The sequence below is a fragment of the Beta vulgaris genome, chromosome 1 (genome assembly GCF_026745355.1).
Source record: "Beta vulgaris subsp. vulgaris cultivar EL10 chromosome 1, EL10.2, whole genome shotgun sequence".
Classification (NCBI taxonomy): Eukaryota; Viridiplantae; Streptophyta; class Magnoliopsida; order Caryophyllales; family Amaranthaceae; genus Beta; species Beta vulgaris.
This window is the reverse complement of record NC_079202.1, coordinates 38,147,448-38,170,853: the sequence shown is the minus strand read 5'-3', so window position 1 is coordinate 38,170,853 and position 23,406 is coordinate 38,147,448. Positions and strand designations below refer to the sequence as shown.

The 23,406-nt window shown below is 40.4% G+C and overlaps 1 protein-coding gene and 1 non-coding gene across 4 annotated transcripts; both read left to right on the top strand.

Annotated features, from left to right (window-relative positions):
- The first annotated feature begins 14,000 nt into the window (after nt 1–14,000).
- Nucleotides 14,001–14,106, top strand: LOC125494478 (small nucleolar RNA R71). The gene has a single exon (XR_007270726.2). It is a non-coding gene; the product is annotated as a small nucleolar RNA R71 (small nucleolar RNA).
- A 2,946-nt stretch (nt 14,107–17,052) lies between these two features.
- LOC104895637 (protein WHAT'S THIS FACTOR 1 homolog, chloroplastic) lies at nt 17,053–22,978 on the top strand. 3 transcript variants are annotated; one of them, XM_010682208.4, is made up of 3 exons: nt 17,053–18,616; nt 21,363–21,466; nt 22,262–22,978. In XM_010682208.4, the coding sequence occupies exon 1, from the start codon at nt 17,196–17,198 to the stop codon at nt 18,549–18,551; it is 1,356 nt and encodes a 451-aa protein (XP_010680510.2). In that variant the 5' UTR covers nt 17,053–17,195; the 3' UTR covers nt 18,552–18,616; nt 21,363–21,466; nt 22,262–22,978. The 3 variants fall into 3 exon arrangements, with proteins under 3 accessions (XP_010680510.2, XP_010680499.2, XP_019104861.2); XM_010682197.4 differs by having other exon boundaries at nt 22,195–22,978; XM_019249316.3 differs by lacking the exon at nt 21,363–21,466.
- The last annotated feature ends 428 nt before the right edge of the window (nt 22,979–23,406 follow it).

Here is a 23,406-nt window from a genome sequence, read left to right as displayed (position 1 = left end):
CGATAAAATAATAATTATTATTATTGAAAAAGTGTTTTTTTTTTGTTCTGAAATATGTCAATATGGATATCATTTTATAGAGGGGGAAAAAATATCTATTTTGGTAATTTTTTTTGAAATAGGATTTTCTATAAATTTCCTTTGAAATTGTTTGTGTGTTTGTGGCAACGGCGCCAAAATTTGAAAGGCTTATCGCGTACCTAACAAAAATAACCTAACTATTTCTCCTAACTAATTTAGTCGGGCAAGTAAGGATTGAATCCCAAGAGACTAACTGATTCAAAGTAGTTAAATTGACTCTAATTAATACTAAGCAAGTGATCCAAATAAGTGATGATGAATTAATCTAAGTAACTAAAGCAAATGAAATTATCAAGAGTGAACCAAAGACTAAAGACATCTAGGTTTAAGTATCCCCACTAATACGAATTAATGCCACAAACAATCCCTTTTCCCTTAATTAACTAATAAATAACTCATAGGATAGACGCGCCCTAATAATACTAAGGATTTCTTTCGATCAATCAATAGCTTCCCTAACAATGCAATCATGCCTATTTTCATGGAGTCATGCAAATTAAGGACTTTAGACATAGCATCCTAATAAATTCCATCAACTACTTTCGTGATGATTTCCTTTATCTTAAATTAGGGTTCTAGATTCGATTTAGACTCAACTTTCGTTGCAAAAATAATCACATTCAATATATACTATTTCTAGTCATATATTGATAATTAAAACCAACCCTAAAATAAATGAATCATAAATTAATTAAAGTTCGGGAATTGGGAATTAAACAAGCATCAATTCATATTAGGGTTCAACCTAACCTAGAATAGAAAACTACTCACACATGATGGTTGAATAAACAAAATAAATATTAAAAGAAAGCATGATTAACAATAATAATAAATAGAATAGAGAAGAGAAAATAATACTTGAATTAATTGATGAAATTGCAAACTTGAATGTCGAAAACAAAGTCTTGATGAAAGTATGAAGAAAACAATGAAAAAACGTGGAGCCTTGATGAAAACGTCAAGAAGCGTCCAAGAGGAAGAAGTAAAAACCAATCTCACGTGATTTCTCTCTAAAAGAATCTCCCTTAACAAATTCTATCCAAAACCTATTTATATCTATCCAAATACAAGGAGTTTGACTAGGATTTGGACTCCTAAAACACTCTAAAACTAAGATTACGTAATATTGAAATTGGAGACCGCCATGGCCTTGTGGTAAGCTTGAAAGGACCGCCAAAGGGTGGCGGTTTATGCTGTTTTTTTGTTCTCTTGCTATCAAAAGTCCATTTTGTAGCTCCTTAGGCATGGTAATTAATGGTTACCAACAACATATCGCAATATATCTTCAAAATCATCGCAGGATAAAGCTATCAATCCATCTGAATGCTCCGCAATCATCCAAGCTTTCGTGCAAATCCTAATCAACTCCAATAAACGCCATAATCCTACAAAAACAAAACAAATATAACCGAGGAGAGCAATAGCGAAAAGTAAAGAATAATAGCTCTAAGAGTTTAAATATATGGGAAAAATATGGTGAAAACACACAAATATATCACATAAAAATGAGTATATAAACGTGTTATCAACCGTGATGAGTTTGTTCACATGATGAACAATGACATATTTTCTAATTGGTGAACACTTTTTTATCACCAATGGGATCTAACTTTTTTTTGTTCAATCCAAAATTTCAGATTTTGGTGAACTCATCACCAATGGCATTGCTCTTAGGGAGATTCTTTTAGGATTTAATTTTGGGGAAAGAGATAGTTAGGGAGAGAGGGGAGAGAGGAGAGAGGAGAGAGAATAAGAGGAGATAAGTTCTGTGAAAACAAAAAGTTAAACTATGAAGACAGTACATTTCAACAGTTAGTTAATTTCCAAATACAACCCATTTAAACAATGAAGACAGTACATCTTCTGAGAACCTAGCCTTTTATTTTTCTAATACAGCCCATTTAACACCCAACCTTTTTTCATTTCTAGCATAGCTCGTTTTTCACCCGGCCCAGTTAGAGCTCAACTCTCTTGTAAACGGGCTGAATTAGGGTTGAAAATGAACACCTCTAGTTTTTTTTCTAACAGTGAGCATAGGAGTTAGGACACACGTCTGACCTGAACGTTTATGGTAGCATTTGCTATAACTGGTTTGCTAAACGGCGCCCTAAGATTTCCTAGTAACGCCCTAAATACGTAGAATATACTGTATTTTTTCATTTTCAAATTTGCTCCCCTTCTCCATTCACTTTCACCACCAATTTCATGGCCACCTCCAATGCCTCCACTGATGCCATGGCCACCACCAGCACCTCCCCCAAATCCTCCACCACCACCGCCGCCACCGAATCCTCCACTGAATCCTCCACCTTTACCAAACAAAAACTTATCATCTTCAGTATTCTTCTCTGTGGTCACCAACTCACCACATATCTTGCACTAACGCTTGTTATGGCAATGTGAAAGCAAAGTAAAAACAGCAAAGAAAGTGATCTCTTAGTGCCTCCTTAATAACCGACATCACCACCACCGGTGCCGACACCACTGCCCCACTGCTACGCCACTACTAGTGTCTACACCACAGCCCCACTGCTACGCCACCACCGCCGTACCCCCACCACTCACCTCACCCTTCTTCTCTCCTCTGTTTTTGTATTTACAGTGACTTTTTTTAAAAAAAAAAAGGGAGGCGTCTACTATGGACGCCCCACCATCGGTGGAGGCGTCCATGGCAGGCGCTCCACCGCAAGGTGAGGCGCCTACCATGGACGCCTCCACCGATGGTGGGGCGTCCATGGTGGACGCCTCTCCATATTTTTTTTTAAAAAAAATTCGAACCCTAAAGGCGTTGATAAGAGGTTTTTAGTGTGTCGTTAAGGCACTAAGAACCGCTTTCCAAACAATATTTATAAGTCCTAACAAGCAATTACTAAGAGAATAGTAAGGGCAAGTCAAGGGTAGATCCACAGGGAAAATGGGATTGATTAAAGTCTATCAAGTCCAGACTACCTAATTGAAAGGTATTTGGGGGTTTGAAAGATGTTTGGTAACAATTAAGACTAACTAACAACTAGAACAAGCAAATATCACAAGTTTAAATATCAAATAAAAGACACTAGAGTTAAGGTTACTAGTATGAATAAGAACGGATGATGATTGTTAATGCGATTGTGAAGCAACAAAGACGATTATGCAAGGTTTAGTTCTCCTCTAAAATACTCGAGTCCTCTCTCGAATGGTCCTCAAGAGTAATCACTTAATCTATCAACTAAATCCTCTCTCGAATGGTCTTTAGTTAATTGATTAAGAGATTCAATAAGTTTGGAAAACCCTAATGAAGGATCCCCTTAATTTCCATCCAATATCTTGGTATGAAATTAAGTTGATTCTTGGGGATGATAAAAGAGTTCAAAATCCGATTTAAGAACATTTGAAATCAAAATACCAAAGTATAAATGTGATCAATATCTATCCTAAGGTCTCAAAACACCAAGATCAATGCATAAGCTTCTCCATACATCACAATCACATCAACATCATATTTAAAACCCTAATTCATACTTTCACCCTAACCCTAGATTATGAAACTACTCACTAATCATGGAGTTAAAGCAATTAAACAATGAACCTATGACTAATCTAAGGCTAAACATGATTAAGTAATGATTAAACTAATGTAAATCGCAATTATGGGACTAAGAGAATACAGATCTAGAATAATCAAAAGCAAGAACAAAGACGGAAAGAATGAAATAAAAACTAAAACTTTGAATTGAATTGAATGAAAAGTACTTTGAATGTATTGGAAATCACAAAACTATGATCAACAATTCTCAAATCTCAATCAAACTAAAGTGTTTTCTCTCTAATACAAAACCTTAGAATGTTGTGTGAAAACTAGAATGAAAGCGTAAGTCCAAAACTAAAAGAGAAAAAGGGTTTAATGAACGAAATTTTCTATTCCGGAACGCATGGTGCGGGCGCACCACAAAGAGGTGCGGGCGCACCATGCCAAGGTGCGGGTGCACCAGACCTCAGGTGCGGGCGCACCTCAGTCTTCTGTCTCATGGTAAAAATCCTCCGCAGCTGGTGCGGGCGCACCATTGGTGGGTGCGGGCGCACGTGACACAGGTGCGGGCGCACCTTGTGTTTGGTGCGGGCGCACCAGCAGAATGTGCGGGCGCACCATCGTGTGTGGGGAAGCTCTAGGTGTACCTCATGCTCCCTCTCATCCTCTAGCTCGTTCCCTTGTGCCATGTCTCGCATTACTCGGCCCCGAAAAGGTCATACCTGCAATAAAAACACGAGCAAACATGGTGAAAGCATATGTTGCTAGAAATTCGATCAAAATAGATCGAAAATCTAGCAAAATGTCACTATGATCAAGTATGATCAAGTGAATGAAATAGAAGGGAAAAGTGAGGAGAAAGAGGGAAGAAAGGGGAAAAAAGGGAACCAAAAAAAGCCAAAACGAAGGCATAAAGTGCGTTAGGAACGCACTTATCAAACTCCCCCAAGCTTAGCGTTTTGCTTGTCCTCAAGTAAACGAAGAATGAGAATGAAGGAAGGAAGAAGAAAAAGAGAATAAAGAAAAAGGGAAACATGCAACAAACTAACCTATATGCTCTAAATGCAAGGTTACAAGCATGACATGCAAGCTAAATGAGTTCATAACAAGATTTAGGAGACCAACCAAACACAAAAGGGAAGATGATTAGGAAGCACAAGAGTGACTCTAAGGTCTCAATCCACCGATCAACCGAGTCTTTTTGAAAGAAAGCTTTCCAAGAATGATCTCTCACTCTTCTCCACTTCCAAGACCCAAGTTTGACTCCTCCCTAGGGATGCTCAACCATAATTGCTTGCCTCTACCACGTTTTGATGACCCTCATCATGACTTGCACAAAATCTCACCCGCCACTACTAAATAGATCAAGTCCAATCTAGAAGTCAAAAGGGACTTTATTAAGGTTGTAACGGGGCGAGGTTAGGGGTGTGGATTATATTCTAGGAATGTGGTGCAAAAAGGGTAAGTGGAGTACAAACTAGGGGTAAATACTCCCCCAAGCTAGTCCTAACACTATTCTCAATTAAAGAAATCTCACACATAGCCTTGAATTTCACTTGTTTCTTTTTCACTTTGTGAACTTTTTCATTTTTCTCATCAATTTGATCTTTCTTTTTTTTCATTTTCAATAATAAACCAAATCAAACAATAAGAACTTTTTTTTTTTATTTCTTTTGTCTTTCTTTTTCACAAATTTTTTTCTCAACTTTTGCGATCATACAAGCACATTAACTCACTTTCAACCAAGACTTAATATCAAAACAACTTAACTCAACACAAACTACACATGCACTCCACTTTGGGGAAAGTTTGGCCATGACTCATTATGTGGGTTAAGCAAAATAGGATAGAAAGGCTCAGATGGGTTGAGAAGCGAATATTATGCAGGTATTCAAGCTTTTGGTTTTTAAGCTCCTATTACTAGCAAAAGAAACGCCCTAAATCATTCTCCTAGAGGCTCGTCTTATGTAATCTTGGGGAGCTAAAATGCAAGTCACAAGTTAGGCGATCAATGGCGAGGGTTGTGAGTGAGTCTTACGAGGTTCTTGGCCCTCCTTCAGGGTTTGTCGCACAAGGGGCAAGGCAATCCATTCATCCAACTCGCCTAATTTCAAAGAGACTCTACCAAAAGTTATCGCTTTCAAGAACGCTTAAAGTCACAACAGGGCTTCCAAAATCATCAAGTCTAATATAAGGAAGTCTTCCAATCAAGTCATGAACACTTTAGCTACAAATCATGCATGCAACCAAGCTATCCTGAATGCAGGAAAAAGAAGAAAAGGAATAAAAGAGGATTTTTTTTTTTTTTTTTAATAGCAAACAAAAACAAACTACCAAAGCAAAGCTATCAGGTGAAGAAAGTCAGCAGGGGTGGGGGAAGTCAAAACCAACAGACAGGAATAATCACCAACTGATACCGAAAACCAATGAGACCCCTAAATTCTAACCATCGATGACCCCAAAACTCCCAAAGATATAGACATACATGCAAGTCCCCCAAGCTTAAGCAAAACTCCGCGCTCGGAGTTGCAAAAGGAGGGAGAGGGAGGGGGGTTATGAAAAGCTCTAATAGTTCCCACCATTACCCCTCGGGGGGGGTAAGGAGGGAAATACCCACCAGAGTACCCATCAGGATAGTAGGATGGGTAGTGGGGATAAGGACGGAAAGAAGGCTCCTCAAACGGCCCTTCTTGAGGGTCGAAAGAAGGAGGATAGTGGGGTGGTTAGGGAAAGGGAGGCTCATGTCCGGAGTGGACATTGGCGAGGTGAGTGCGCCAAGCCACCCTAGAACATGGTCGAGGTCGGTGCGGATACCGGCAAGAGTAGCAGTAACCGCACGGTGATTGGCCTCCTGAGAGGCCTGCATCTGGGCTATGGCCGCCATGACGGAGCCCATGTCGAAGGATTGAGAGGAGGAAGCTTCGGCCACCTCACTCTCAGGAATGCGGTGGTCGGGCCTGGACCTCTCGGAAACGCGTGGAAATGCGCTCCGTAGGGATGGGCTCAGGGACAGCCCGTGGGATGTCATGGGAAGGGGAACCCGCCAACGGTTTGCGCAGTTAGCGGGGAGGTCCCAGATGAAATCGGGCCCTATAAAACAGTAAGGTCGCCCCCCACCACAAGCCAAATGCAGTTTTCCTTCTGGTAATTGCGCAGAAATTTCATCTGCTGCAGACTGGTACCATCCAATCTGTTGGACTGACCAACAGTAGGCACGCTAGCTTCCAAGCGAGCCAGGTCATCGTCCAACTCGAGGTAGGACGCTAGCTGGGTGACCATTCCACCACAAAGGATCTCCCCAGTCATCGTAGTCCCCCCCCCCCCAATCTCTTGCAGTCGGTGAAGGAGAAGCGCAGCAAAGTTAATTGGGCTCTATGGTGGGCCCCGTCAGTGGCCAACCAAAGAACCAGCAACTCGTCTTTCTCAACTGTCCTACTTCCTGTTTAGGAAAGATGGTGTAAACCAACATCCTATGGAAGTAACGGAGAGCAAGATGGATGATCTCCGACGCTTTGGACGAATTCGTCCGAAACGGAGTCGTGCCGTTGGTGATTTTGCCCACCATTCTTGCTCATTGTATCCCTGCCAGATGGTGCCCAAAGGGGCATCACAGGGAGCTCGAGAATCCATCCCGAATGCCTCACAGAATTCGTCGAAGGAGAGTGCTCTAGCTTGATTAAACATACGAAATTGAATAGCTAGAGCACCCGTGCCCGCTCCTTACTTATGTTCAACGTACTCAAGAATTCGAGAGTGAGTTGATCATAAGTAGGTGCATGGACGTCAAGAAAGTCCGATAACCCGACATTACCTGCCATCTCCCTTATCATCGATTCGATGTTAAGGTAGTTGCAGGTAGTGTAGTCATAGAACTTTGTGGGACGAAACGTGCGCTCAGAAAGTTGTTGAAAAATTTGTTTATGAGCGGCATTGGGAAGTTTCACAGCATAGAGGGGAGGGGGATTAGAGCTGGACAAGGGTCCTTGTGAAGAGGACCCGGTCTTTGCTCTCTTAGACCTAGAGGAGCGAGCCTTCACCACTACTTCTTCCCATGGTGGTAAAAATTTTTGTTTTGCAAAACGTGGAAGGAGAAGTGATGATCAGCTGCAATGACACACCACAAGACGGATTTTCGACACAAAGAACACACAAAAAGAAAAATAAAACCACACAAAGAAACACACAAAAAAGGAAAATCAAAAAGAAGGAAAAACTAATCCTAAGATCTACCAGCTAACCAATCCACAATTAGTAGCAACCAAGTTGCTAACAATCAAGAGTATCACCACTTACAAGAGACTTTCAAGACAAAATCACCAAATCAATCACAATTGGTGCACAAGAAGCAACAACACTAGAAATTCATGCAATGTAGTTCACGAAAATCAGAGAATCTGAAAATACACAAACAACATGAAATTACACTTGTTCACCACAATCAAACACAAAATAGGAGCAAAGTTCATGAATAATCAAAAAATTTAGGAAAACAAACTGCAATCTAAAAGAAAACACACTAGAACTCCAAATTACTAGATTATTGATGAAAAATCAAGGATTAGAAGAGAGTTACCAACATGGAGATGAAAATCCCCAATTTCGAAACCCTAGAAATCAAATCCTTGCAAAACCCCAATTTTTGTGCTCTTGAATGGTGTAGAGAGAAAGATGATGAAGATTTCGGTGATAAAAGTCGTCGGAAGTCGCCGGAAAAGGGTCGTGGTGGCCGGATCTAGAGAGGAGCAAGAGAGAGAAAGTGAGTGAGTGTGAGAGAGAGTTTCGAAATTATGAAGAATAGATGGAGGAGGGCCGAAAAAAATGTTAAGCGTGCGTTTTTTTTTCGCTCAGCCGGGTTGGTGCGGGCGCACCTCTCCAAGGTGCGGGCGCACCAATCAAAAAAAAAAGTTTCAGAAACGTTTGGTGCGGGCGCACCATCCAGAGGTGCGGGCGCACCTCTCCAAGGTGCGGGCGCACCAATCGAAAAAAAATGTTTCAGAAACGTTTGGTGCGGGCGCACCATCCAGAGGTGCGGGCGCACCAAACCTTTTTTTTTTTTTTTTTTTTTTTTTTTGAAAAACTCCGGAGAATTTGGTGCGGGCGCACCAGTGTTTTTTTTCGAAAAAAAAAAATTTCATGGTGCGGGCGCACCTTGAGGAGGTGCGGGCGCACAAAACCTTCTGTTTTTTTCTCAAAAACTCCGGAGAATTTGGTGCGGGCGCACCAAAGTTTTTTCGAAATTTTTTTTTTTCTTGGTGCGGGCGCACCTTGAGGAGGTGCGGGAGCACAAAATCTTCTGTTTTGTTTTGAAAAACGTTTTAGAGAAAGGTGCGGGCGCACCAAACTAAACTTTCGAAAAAATTTAGAATGGTGCGGGCGCACGTCCACGCGGTTCGGGAGCACCTAACCTTTTGTTTTCTCACTCTTTCTTTTTCGAATCACACTTTACTTTTCACAATAACTCAGATGTCCCAATGTAGCTCTCATGGCTAACTGATAAATCAAAATTCTAACTAACAAACAAAAGAAAAATAAACTAAAATAAAAGAAAGGGAAGAAAAGAAACGGGTTGCCTCCCGTGTAGCGCTTGTTTTAAGTCCTTAGCTTGACTAAAAAGGATACGACCATCATAAGAGTCGTTCAGGTGAGCGAAGAATCAGGCAACAAATTGAACCAACGGCATGAGAATCATGATAGAACTTCAACCTTTGACCGTTTACCCAAAATGGACCGTTCTCACCCATAACTTCATAAGCCCCGCCATATGGAGTAGTCTTCAACACGGAGAAAGGACCCGACCACTTGGACTTTAACTTTCCGGGGAAGAGCTTTAGTCTTGAGTTGAACAATAAGACTTTGTCCCCAACCTGGAATTCTCGTTGTTGAATCCGGTGGTCGTGCCATTTCTTCGTTTGCTCTTTGTAAGCTAGAACTCTCATAAGCGTCAAAACGAAGTTCTCCAGCTCTACTAGCCTTTCTTTTCGAGCTTCTCCCGCCAAGTTGAAGATCCATGTTGAGCTCCTTAATGCCCACCAAGCCTTGTGCTCTAGTCAACCGGCAAATGACATGCTTGCCATACACAAGGCGATAGGGAGTGGTGCCTATGGCGTCTTGAAAGCCGTGCGAAGAGCCCAAAGGCTCATCAAGCTTCAAAGACCAATCCTTTCGTGTCCTATTGACCACTCTCTCAAGGATTTCTTAACCTCTCGATTCGAGACCTCAACTTGGCCTTGGTTTGGGGGTGATAAGGAAGACCTACTTTGTGATTCACCCCGTATTTCTTCAATAGAGCTTCTAATTGCTTTTTGGCGAAGTGTGAACCGCCATCACTGATCAACACATGGGAGCCCCCAAATCGAGGAAGATGATCTTCTTCAAAGCTTGGTACTACCTTATGGTCATTGGTGGGAGGCAATGGCTTCAACCCATTTTGTCACGTAGTCGACCGCAACAAGAATGTACACATTCCCACAGGAAGGAACGAATGGCCCATAAAGTCGACTCCCCAGACATCAAACGGCTCAACCTCAAGAATGTTCTGTTGAGGCATCTCGTGTCGCTTTGTGATGCCACCACTCCTTGACATCTATCACAAGCCACACAAATGCGGGCATCCTTTTGCAATGTTGGCCAGAACATACCACATTGGAGCACCTTAGCAACAGTTTTGCTTGCTCCATCGTGCCTCCACATGCCAAAGTATGGCAATGAGCAAAACGAGGCATCTCATGATTAGGACACACCCCTAAACACCCATCAGCACACTTCTTAAAAAGGAGCGGGTCATCCCAGTAGAATCGAAACTTCTTTAAAAACGCTTCCTTTGTTGGGAATAAAACCATGAGGTTCAATCCCACAAGCCAAATAATTTGCATAATCAGCGAACCATGGAACCTCATTGTTCAGAATGGCGAACAATGCTTCTTCTCTCAAATCTCCTCGATAGGAATCTCCTCCAGATTGTCAAGAGGGAGGCGAGAAAGATGGTCAGCTACCACATTCTCCGTCCCCTTCTTCTCTTTCATCTCAAAATCAAACTCCTGAAGAAGCAACACCCACCTAATGAGCCTAGGCTTGGCATCCTTCTTACTCATCAAATACCGGACCGCAGAATGATCCGTATACACCACCGCCTTATTACATGTCAAGTAGGAACGGAACTTGTCAAAGAAAGACTACGGCCAACATTTCCTTCTCCGTAGTTGCATAGTTCCGTTGAGCATCATCCAGAGTCCTACTTGCATAGGCTATCACATGAAGCCTCCCTTCCTTGCGTTGCCCAAGAACAACTCCCACTGAAAAGTCACTAGCATCGCACATTAGTTCAAAAGGCAAGCTCCAATCCGGAGCTTGCACAATGGGGGCAGAAGTAAGGGCTTTTTAAGAGTTTCAAAAGCCTTAGTACAAGACTCATCAAACTCAAAATCTACATCTTTTGAAGTAGATTCGTCAATGGTTTGGCTATTTGAGAGAAATCCTTGATGAAACGCGGTAAAAACCAGCATGTCCAAGGAAAGCACGAACTCCCGTCACCGAGTTCGGTGGCGGAAGCTTCTCAATAACCGAAACCTTTGCCGGATCTACTCAATACCCTTTTTCGACACTTTATGCCCAAGTACAATGCCTTCCTCGACCATAAAGTGACACTTTCCCAATTCAGTACAGGTTCGTCTCTTGACACCTTTTTACACACATTCAAGATTAACCAGACATGTGTCAAAAGACGAACCACACACACTAAAGTCGTCCATGGAACTTCAATGGAATCTTCTAGCATGTCAGAGAAGATTGCTGTCATACACCTTGAAAAGTGGATGGGGCATTACACAAACCAAAGGGCATCCTTCGATATGCAAATGTCCCATACGGACAAGTAAAGGTGGTTTTCTCTTGGTCATCCGGATGAATGGGGATTTGAAAGAATCCGGAATAACCATCGAGAAAACAGAAGTGTGAATGACGAGCAAGCCTCTCCAACATTTGGTCAATGAAGGGAAGGGGGAAATGATCTTTCCGGGTGGATTTGTTCAGTTTTCTGTAATCAATACAGACTCTCCACCCAGTGACAGTCCTAGTTGAGATTGTTTCTCCTTTCTCATTCTCAACTATAGTCATGCCTCCTTTTTTGGAACCACGTGAATCGGGCTCACCCACTTGCTATCTGAGATAGCATAGATGATTCCCGCGTCACGTAGTTTCAAGATCTCCTTTTTCACAACCTCTTTGAGGTTGGGATTGAGCCTTCTCTGATGCTCGATGGAGGAGGCATTACTATCGATGAGATGGATACGATGCATAGCAAGAGAAGGGCTTATCCCCTTAAGGTCATCAATCGAATACCCAATGACATCTTTATATTTTTGCAAAATTCCAATCAGTTTTGATATAGAAATGTCATCAAGACTCGAATTGACAATAACAGGATAAGTACATGCATCATCAAGAAAAACATATCTAAGAGAGGAGGGAAGGGGTTTGAACTCTACCTTGGGAGGAGGCTTAGAACACTCCTCTTTATCGTGGATGATGAGCTAGAACCTCAAACGCCTCATCTTGCTGTTCCTCTTCCATGTCCAAGCTAAGGGTGTCGGTAAGTGAGCATACAATCGTCCCAGTTAACCAACTCATGGTCCTCTACCTCATCTTCTACTAGGCTTACCCGAGAAATTTTCTCCATCATAGGTCTCTTCCATGTCTTAGAGAACTCAAACACCACCCGCTCATTAGCTACCTCAACCGTGATTGTGTCGTTTTTGCAGTTTATCACGGCACCCAAAGTCTTTAGAGCTTCTCTTCCCAGAATAAGAGGAGTCTCAGGATCTTCCTCCATATCCATCACCACAAAGTCGCATGGTACAAACACATGCCCAACTTGAATCGGTATATCCTCCAACTCACCACAAGGGACTCTCACAGTGCGGTCCGCCAATTGAATCGTTTTGCGCGTAGGATGAAGAGGAAATTTTAGGTGCTTTGCAATAGAAAGGGGCATCAAATTGACACTTGCTCCCAGATCGGCCAGTGCACCCTTAGGCTCTAATCACCTATCTTCACCGGCAAGGTGAAACTCCCGGGATCTCTTTGCTTCTTGGGCATAGTTCGTTGCACAAGAGCACTCACTTGGTAAGGTAGGGAGATAAGCTCATCTTCAAGTTTTCGCTTATTGGAGAGGATCTCTTTCAAGAACTTAGCATAAGCTGGCATTTGAGACATAGCCTCAAGGAATGGATGTTGATTTGCAGGCTCTTCATCACATTAGAAATTTAGTGAACTTGTCACTCAACTTTCTCTCTACCAACCTATGAGGATAGGGAACCGGAGGCACATAGGATTTGGTTGGTGGAGGTGATGGCAATGGTTTTTGTCACCAACTTGAACATGTGACTCATCTTTCTCCCAACTCCCTTTCTCAGTTTCCTCAGCTCCATCCTCCTTCTCAACAACCTCACTTCTCTATCCTCTCTAACTCCCCATTGGCATCTTAGGACCCGCATAACTTGTTCCCGACCTCAAATGAATGGCTTTGGCTTGATGGAGGTTGGGGTTAGGGATGGGTTGGCCGAAGTTGCTGTAGTTGATTAGTGGGGGTTGAGGGATTCTTTTCAGCTACTTGGGCAATTTGGGTTTCAAGCATTTTGTTGTGGGCTTGTAGCTCTTGAAACCTTTGCTCATGGTTTTGGAGAATTTGGTTCATGGATTGGAGTTGTTGGAGAATTTGGAGAGAGGTTGGATCGGGAGATGGTGTAGGTTCGGGATTTGTTTGGGGAATGGAAGATTGGAGGGAGGTTTTGGGTTGTTGGTCCTTTGATGTGGATCTTGGTAAGTGTTGGACCCTTGTGAGGAGGAACCACCTTGGTTATAGTTTTGGTTTTGGTTATACCCTTGGTTGTGAGCTTGGTTGTACCCTTGTTGAGGTTGATTCCATCCTTGTTGAGGTTGGTTGAATCCTTGGGTGTAGTTTTGTTGAGGTTGTCTCCAACCTCCTTGTTGATTGTTCCTATACCCTTGGTTTCCTTGATACCTCTCCTCTTGAATTTATTGCCGCCACATGCTCCGAATGGGTACCTCCACAATAAGAAGTATCATGGTTAGTACCACCACAAATATCACAAGAAAAAGAGTTTACCTGTGAAGGAGTAGACGATGCAAGATTGATCTTGGAGAGCTTCTTGTCGAGTTGGTCCATCTTGGCTTGAATTTGATCCATGGGGTCAATTTCAAACTTTCCGCTCTTCTTAGGTTGAGCACCTCTTCGTCTTCCACCCCATGAGTAGTTCTTGATCACTTCCTCAATTGTGGACTCAAGTTGTTCTTGCGGGATCTTAGAAGTTGACCTCCCGCTCCAGCATCAAGGTTGGCCCGTGAAATCGGATCAAGACCATCATAGAAAAATCGCATGAGTAGATTCTTGTTGAACTCATGGTGTGGGCATGAACGGATCATCTCCTTGAACGCTCCCAAGCTTCGGCAAGTGTCTCATCGTTCTCTTGCTCAAATGAGGAGATCTTCCTCCTTATGTCCGCAGTCTTCCACTCCGGGAAGTATTTCTTCAAGAAGGCCATTGTGACTTCTTCCCATGTAGTGAGGGAATTAGCAGGCAAGCTCTTGAGCCATGACTTTGCTTTTCCGGTAAGAGAGGACCGGAACAAATGCATCTTGATGTAGTCAGGAGAGACATCATTAGTTGTTATCATGGACAGATCTCAAGAAACCTGTCGAGATGGTCTAGAGGATCTTCATCTACCCCCACAAAACTGCTCTGCTTTCACCATCCGAGTATACTGAGGGTGAATGCTGAAATTTGTAGTGGTGGTGGGGAGTCGAATTCCACCTTGAAGAACATAGGAACCCGGATTTCCGAAATCCCTAAACAGTTGTGGATTTGCTTCACCCATTTCTGGTTCAACTTCACTTGATGTACTTGAGATTGGTGAAGATGGCTCGGAACCCAAAGTCAAATTTTCCAAATTCTTCCGAAGCTTTCGCAATGTACGGTCAATTTCAGGATCTAGAGGCAATGTGGGTGAACCGTGAGTTCTTCTTCTCATGTAACACAACAAAGCTAAGCAGAGGATTAGCAAATAACAACCACAGTTAAAACAAAAATAAAAGAAAAATCAACTAAGCAAACTAAACTAAAATATACTTCAATCAATAGCACAAGTTCCCCGGCAACGGCGCCATTTTGATAAGAGGTTTTTAGTGTGTCGTTAAGGCACTAAGAACCGCTTTCCAAACAATATTTATAAGTCCTAACAAGCAATTACTAAGAGAATAGTAAGGGCAAGTCAAGGGTCGATCCAAGGGAAAATGGGATTGATTAAAGTCTATCAAGTCAGACTACCTAATTGAAAGGTATTTGGGGGTTTGAAAGATGTTTGGTAACAAAGACTAAACTAACAATAGAACAAGCAAATATACAATATTAAATATCAAAATAAAAGACACTAGAGTTAAGGTTACTAGTATGAATAAGAACGGATGATGATTGTTAATGCGATTGTGAAGCAACAAAGACGATTATGCAAGGTTTAGTTCTCCTCTAAATACTCGAGTCCTCTCTCGAATGGTCCTCAAGAGTAATCACTTAATCTATCAACTAAATCCTCTCTCGAATGGTCTTTAGTTAATTGATTAAGAGATTCAATAAGTTTGGAAAACCCCTAATGAAGGATCCCCTTAATTTCCATCCAATATCTTGGTATAGAAATTAAGTTGATTCTTGGGGATGATAAAAGAGTTCAAAATCCGATTTAAGAACATTTGAAATCAAAATACCAAAGTATAAATGTGATCAATATCTATCTAAGGTCTCAAAACACCAAGATCAATGCATAAGCTTCTCCATACATCACAATCACATCAACATCATATTTAAAACCCTAATTCATACTTTCACCCTAACCCTAGATTATGAAACTACTCACTAATCATGGAGTTAAAGCAATTAAACAATGAATCTATGACTAATCTAAGGCTAAACATGATTAAGTAATGATTTAACTAATGTAAATCGCAATTATGGGGCTAAGAGAATAAAGATCTAGAATAATCAAAAGCAAGAACAAAGACGGAAAGAATGAAATAAAAACTAAAACTTTGAATTGAATTGAATGAAAAGTACCTTGAATGTATTGGAAATCACAAACTATGATCAACAATTCTCAAATCTCAATCAAACTAAAGTGTTTTCTCTCTAATACAAAACCCTAGAATGTTGTGTGAAAACTAGAATGAAAGCGTAAGTCCAAAACTAAAAGAGAAAAAGGGTTTAATGAACGAAATTTTCTTTTCCGGAACGCATGGTGCGGGCGCACCAGACCTTAGGTGCGGGCGCACCTGAGTCATCTGTCTCATGGTAAAAATCCTCCGCAGCTGGTGCGGGCGCACCATTGGTTGGTGCGGGCGCACGTGACACAGGTGCGGGCGCACCGAAGTCGTCTGTAATGTGTCTCATAATAAGTCGATGGTGCGGGCGCACCAGCAGAATGTGCGGGCGCACCATCGTGTGCGGGGAGCTCTAGGCGCACCTCATGCTCCCTCTCATCCTCTAGCTCGTTCCCTTGTGCCATGTCTCGCATTACTCGGCCCGAAAAGGGTCATACCTGCAATAAAAACACGAGCAAACATGGTGAAAGCATATGTGCTAGAAATTCGATTAAAATAGATCGAAAATCTAGCAAAATGTCACTATGATCAAGTGAATGAAATAGAAGGGAAAAGTGAGGAGAAAGAGGGAAGAAAGGGGAAAAAAGGGAACCAAAACAAGCCAAAAGGAAGTCATAAAGTGCGTTAGGAACGCACTTATCAGGCGTCCACCATGGATGCCCCACCATCGGTGGAGGCGTCCACCATGGATGCCCCACCATCGGTGAAGGCGTCCATGGCAGGCGCTCCACCAGAGGGTGAGGCGCCTGCCATGGACGCCTCCACCGGTGGTGGGGCATCCATAGCGGACGCCTCTGTATAATTTTTTTTTTTAAAAAAAATCAGCCTCCTTGTGTTGCTGTGTGTGGTGGTTTCTTCCTCAGCCAATTTGGTATATTATTTTCATATTGTTTTTCAACTTAACAGGGAACAATAATTATTGTTTACTACTATTTTCAGTTGAAAAAATCATGGTAAACAATAATAGTAAACAGTCTCATCTTCGTGCTATGTTCTTCGTGCTTTGAAAAAAAATCAAGTTCAAAAACTTTACTGTTGAGTTTGCAAAGTTATGTTCGTACAATAATTATTTTTACTGTTTAATCAAAAGAACAACCGAACAAGTGTTGGTGGCAGCGGCGTTGGTGTGGTGTTGGTGGCGGAGGTGTTGGTGGTGGTGGTGGCGGCTCCAATGGTGGTGAAGGGAAAGGGAGAGGGGAAGGAAAAAGGAGAAAAAAAATGTATAAATATACAGTATAAAAATACTGTATTTAGGGCGTTAGTAGGAATATATAAGCGTCAAATAGCAAAGCCCTTTGCTAAAGTTAGCCGTTATTCGTTAGGACTTGCTTATGGTAGCATTTGCTAAAGGAGGACAATTCTAAAACCTCTCTTTGTGACTTTGTCTTCCACAACTTGAAGTCTTGAACTTGAAACTCTTAAACCCTTCATTCATACAACAATGGCTCTGAAGCTAATTATCAAACTCAAAGCCACCAAAGAATTCCACACCCAAACACACCCTTACAACGTCCTCCTCTCAAACACCCACCAAAATCGTCAAATGACAACAAGCAAAAGAGTTCAAGACAGGAGCAAAAAGAAGCGAGTTCACGACCTCGAAATCGTCACCGAAAAATGGAAAATTTTCTCCAAAATCCACCATTTAATGGAGGTAATCAAATCTGAACCAGAACATGTGATTTCAATTAGATTTCTTGAGCAACATCGTCACCAAATTAGCCTCCCTAAACCCCATAAATTATCTGATTTCTTACGAAAATCCCCGAAATTGTTTGAATTGTATAAAGATGGTAAGGGAGTTTTGTGGGTTGGAATGACCCAGGAAGCTGAGGAGTTGATTGAGGAGGAGGAGAGAGAAATTGAGGCGCATTCTGATAAGGTGGCTGAGTATGTCACCAGGATTTTGATGATGTCGGTCGATAAGCGATTGCGGGTCGATAAGATTGCTCATTTTAGGAGGGATTTTGGGTTGCCATGGAATTTTAGGAGCAATTGGGTGCATAAGTATCCGAATTTGTTTAGGTTGGTTAAGTATGAGGCTGATGATGGAGGTGAGGATCAAGAGTTTTTGGAGCTTGTTGATTGGAAAAATGAGTGGGCGGTCACGGAATTGGAGAGAAGAGTGGGAGAAATTAGTGGGGATGAGTTGCATTTGCAAAAAAAATCACCGGGGAAGCTGTCATTGGCCTTTCCGATGAAGTTTCCACCGAATTTTAAGAAGATGTTTAGGTTTAGTGGGACTTTGGAGCATTTTCAGCAAAGAGAGTATTTATCTCCGTATGCTGATGCTCGAGGCCTTGTAGCAGGATCACAAGAATTTGATAAACGGGCAGTGGCTGTTATGCATGAGTTGCTTAGTTTTACACTTGAAAAGAGGCTGGTGACGGACCACTTGACGCATTTTCGACGAGAGCTTGTGATGCCTCAGAAGTTGATGAGGTTGCTATTGAAGCATTTTGGTATATTTTATGTTTCAGAGAGAGGGAAACGTTTTCATGTGTATTTGAATGAGGCATATGCAGGGTCGGAGTTGATTGAAAAATGCCCCTTGGTTCTTTGGAAGGAAAAGGTTATGAATTTAATTGGTTATAGAGGGAAGAAGAAGAAGGCTGCCAGTTTTGATGAATTTTCAGATATTGAGGATAAGGACTTGTTCAAGAATGATTCCGAGGACGAAATTCTCGGAATGAACCTAGAGCAGGAGAGTGCAATGGATGGTTTACAGGAGAATGTGCTTGTCGATGATGCTGAGATGGATATTGAGGAGCTTTCTAGTGCTTACAAGGATGCCTAACAATCTTCTGGTCAATTTACGTTGTTTTCAATTCGATGGTTCTCGGCTATGTGTCTGATTTTATTGTAAGAATTTTCAATCCATTGCCCTTTCTGATTTCATATAATACTATCACTATTGTCTTTTGTGGTTACTATAGTTGTGTTTGAGTGCTATAATTGGCTTTTAAATTTGAGAACAGGTAGGTAGTTCAATAAAATCATATCTCTGTGAAGGTTCTCACTATATAACTTATGAGGGAAATTTGAAGATTCGAATATTCTCATCTTCCCTTACCCTATATGCCCATGGTTGCTTTAGTTAATTAGTTGTTTCCTAGACGCTTCTCATCTGATTTGTAATGGATTGACTATTGCACATATAATTAGCTTTGAAGTTTGGATGATTTTTCTCTCTACAGAGTTTTTAGTTGCTGAACTTGTCTCTGTTTACGTATTAAGATTCATAGTTCTGGTAATTGGTAATATAGTTCTTGAGTGATGTGGCTATAGTTGACCTAAGAAGTAGCTAATAGCTCCCGTCAAAAAAAAAAAAAAAAAAAAAAAAAAAAGAAGTAGCTAATAGCTATTACTTCTCATCTATTCTCATGTACACTGCTCGTAGTATTCCACCAAAAGGGCTGTTAAGGAAACGGATAAGCATATACTAAACATCATCTATCTAAGCTTTCTGGAGGAGTGAATTGTGAATCTGTGATGCTAAATGAATACTGAAGCTGCTGCACGTTTTTGCAGTCAACAGTAGACATCCTGGAAACTACAATGCTCTCTCATAATTGGCGTGAGGCTGCATGTAGACAATGATTCTTCATTCTACATACCTAGGAAGTTTCCCCTTTTCTCTCCCTGATAAGTGAGTTAAGGTCACCATCATAGAGTAGTTCTAGTTCCTTTCTCCTCCTTTCTATTTTTGTTTTTCCCCTGTTTCACCTCGTTTCCGCTTTAACATCTTTGGACATGATATAGAGCAGATAGCCCCTTTTCCTCTCTTCTCTTTTGCTTTCCTCCCTTTGCAACAGTTAAGGAAAATGTTTTTACTGAAAGCTCCATTAGTGGAGAAAGGAGCGGTGGCTCCAGCATCAAACAGATTGAGCGCTCTGTGTTTACCTGCTTAAAACATAAACCAGGATTTTGCACTCTTCAAGGCTTGGAGCGGGTTCCAATCTATGGCCTTTTGTTCATTTCCAAACAGAGTGAGTGCTCCAAGCAAGTAGAAAGGTCACTCCTTTAGTTTTGATCAAACGTGTTAACGAATGTTAATGTCCTAGGAATGGTCACTCCTGCCAAGATGAGCTGTCGCTCCTGTTTTCTGCCAGTTTTCTACCAGCAGCCTTTATTTATTTCATAAAACAAGAAGGGGGTACAAACTACAAATACCCCACTCTTTCCTCTTTGTACGAACAAACTCTCTACCCTTGTTCTTCTTAGTGGCTAGTGCATCATTCATTTCCAATTATTAGGAGAGAAGCCAATAAAGGGGCGTAGATTAGGTTGAAGTTAGATGATTGTGAACTCGAACACAAAATTTTATAGAAGATTTGAAGCTTTTAGTAAAGTCTATTGTGCTTAATCTTACTTTTTTTATTTCTTATTGCTGATTTGGTACTAGTGAATAGTTATTTTTTTCATGTTCTTGGTTCTTGCTAGCTTACTTTTCTAATTATCCCCATTTAGGGTCTGTTCTATTCTACTTTTTTTTCCTGGATCTAAATGATTATATCAATTTTTATTTTTTTTTTGATTTTGCTCAACTTTTGAGAACATTTCTTAATTTTTTGAACTTTCGGAACTTTTCTCAATGTTCTGAACTTTTCCTAATTTTTCTGAAATTTTCGTAACTTCTCTTGAACTTTTCCTTATTTTTCATGAACTTTTCTGAATATTTATGAAAATAAGTAGAAATAAGCGGAAGAGAAAATACCCTTATATACTCTCAATTTATCATCTATTAATTTGTATATCTTAGTTGTTCATAGCTAGATCTTGGTTAATGCCCATCAAATCTTAATTGGTCCTAGCTTGTTTAAGGAATATCTACTCGGTGTGTGATCCCTACCTTCCTTTGGTTCGACCCTTCTTGTCGTTATTTTTTGGATTTTGCACAGTGAGACTGAGCTATGTTTATTTTTGGCTTAGTAGTTGACATGTGTTACTCCTCAGCTCCTCAGTTTCCCTTTTTTCTCAGTTTAGCTGGCCTGCCGGAGGTTTTGAGTTTATCCCTTTCCTGATACTCTAATGTTTTATCCCTTTCCCTCAGAACCAAAGGCTGCAAATTTGATTTGAAAACCATTATGGGATGAGCTATGCTAGAGTGCATGATATCTTACCCAACAACCTTGTGAATATGGTTGCTTATACTCATCATTTACACCTGTTTGTGTATGCTTCCTGTAATGTCCTCGAGGATTTTCCTGTCCCTAAAAGCTGCCAAGCATCTCATATCGTCTTTTTCCTGATTCTGGACATATTAATATTTGTCCTATATTTATTTGTGATAAAGATGAGATTTAGTTAATTACCACTATATGTGGCAATTAGTTAATTATCTCCCTTTATAATATCTATTGGTGCATTACGTTTTTCTTCCACATCATTCTAATAATACTTAGAAAGAGTCAAATTTATGATCCAGATGAATTTGACAACACTTTAACTTCAGCACCTGTTATTTCTCTTTATCAGCTGTTTCAGATTTTGAGTGCACTATCCTTTAATTTTGTCAATTCTGTGTTTTTTTTGTCTCTTGCTTATTGTTTATTACCTTCCGAACCTGAAACCTGTTAGTAACATGCTTTTGTCATTCTGATGACAGGAACATTGATGACGTTGCTAGTGCAATGAAGTTTGCTTTAAAATGGTTTTCAACTTCATGGATTTTGCTCTTAAATGGGCTAAACCTGTAGGCTGTAGCATCAGGTAATGCATATGGTTCCTTATGAATCTAACTTAACTTAAGTACTTGGATTCTACACTAATCGAGATTTTGTTCTAAAACGGTTTTCAACTTCATGGATTTTGCTCTTAAATGCGTCGAGCTGGCTAAACCTGGTAGCATCAGGTAATGCATATGGTTCCTTATGAATCTAACTTAGCTTAAGTATTTGGATTCTGCACTAATCTAGATTTTGTAATGCACTGACTTGGCACCAATGTAGTTTCTGTACCTTATTTAAGCTTATGTGCCTGTCTTAAGGGCCTAGGTACTTGCTCACAGGGTCAGAGGGCCTAGATTAGGTAGAATTCATTTAGTCTTGATCTTGCCTAACAGATTGTGACCATTTTTAAGAGAACATTTGAGGTCTTTAACATATCACTTTTGCTTCCTAATTTACATAAACATCTTAGATTGATATGTAGGTCAGTTGTACTTTAACTTTTGGCTTGAGTGCTATATGAAAAAATTTCATATTTTTAGTAGTCTTAAATCTTAATTTCTTAGTACATCCTTTTAAAGCCTTAAAGTTCTTCAAAAATAAATGTTCTGTGATGATTGTTATGTCAAGTACTTTGCTTGATTTAGTTGAGGTGGGTTTATACCATATATCGATGTATGTATGTTCAGATTCTGGCTGGTTTCAGAGTCAGAACTCAGAATGATAGTTTTGTTGTTCCTGATTGTTTCAAGTACTTCATTCTTCTTGTAGTAGGCAGTTGCTTTTAAGCTGGGTTTGTTGTGAGCTGTGGATTTATCTATGTTCTGCATAACGACAGGGGGACCTGCTGAGATCTTTTCATGGAACTCTGCCAGAGTGAAAAATGCAACAAAAATATCTCGTGAAGTTGATAAATGCAAAAGGGGGTTTTCTAGTTTGAACCTGCAGTGGTCTGAGTTGTTTGTATATGCCATCTGCATCTCAAGTAGTCTTATTCACTCATCTCTCCAGACTCCCTGTGTAAATCGAGTGGCGGACTTTCATGTTTCTGAGAACCAGCTTGTATGCTGTTGGACTTGGTTATATCGAAACTTGTGTAGATGAACATCGTACACGATCATCATCTTTGGGATTCATATACAAAACGATTGGTTGGCGATTGAAGGCTTTTGACATTGCGGTTGAGACTAAGATCAACTACTAGCAGGCCTAATTGTTTGGTTAGAAGCACCACAAGTGAACTGTTGTGTGATAATAATTTGTGCTTTTTGCAGAATTGATAAGAAATACGAAAGAAACAACCCATAGGAACAAAAGAGATTTTACAGGGTTGAAGTGTCTTTGTTTTTTTTACACAGGCTGAAAGAATAAACAAAAAAGTAACAAAATATTACTCACTTCGTTCTAAAATATAGTTCTCATTTCTATTTGGATGTCCTAAAATATAGTTCTTGTTTCCATATTTCGTTCCACATTTTTATGTAATTCATCTAAAAATACCATGTCTGTATCATTTGTTTCTTATTGAAATTAATTTTTTGCTTTCTTTATTCAACCCAAGTGTTACAATTAATGCTGTTTTTCACCAATAATTTTTCATTCTCTCTCTTAAAATCATCTTTTTCCCTACTATATTTATTTAATTAAACAAAAAATCTTTATTATCCTTCTTAGATTTTACTTATCTTAATTCTTGTGGAAAAAATAGAATGAGGAACTATATGTGACGGAAAAAGTAGTACTAAAAATCATCATATTACTAATATTTTGTAATAATGTGTACGTTTTGTAGAATAAATAAATATACGAAAGAAATAACTCAAGGAAGCAGAAAATATTTATATATAAATTTATTTAAACTTATTAACACTTGTATAAATTTATCTCGACTTATGATTACTTTATTATGTCATTGTGTCATGTGTGACTATCCACTTTGAATATACAAAGGCCTCCCACTTGTAACTATTTAAAATGGGATGT

Bases quoted from the DNA above. Each gene is read 5' to 3' on its own strand.
- LOC104895637 (XM_019249316.3), top strand. From the start codon at position 17,196: ATGGCTCTGAAGCTAATTATCAAACTCAAAGCCACCAAAGAATTCCAC.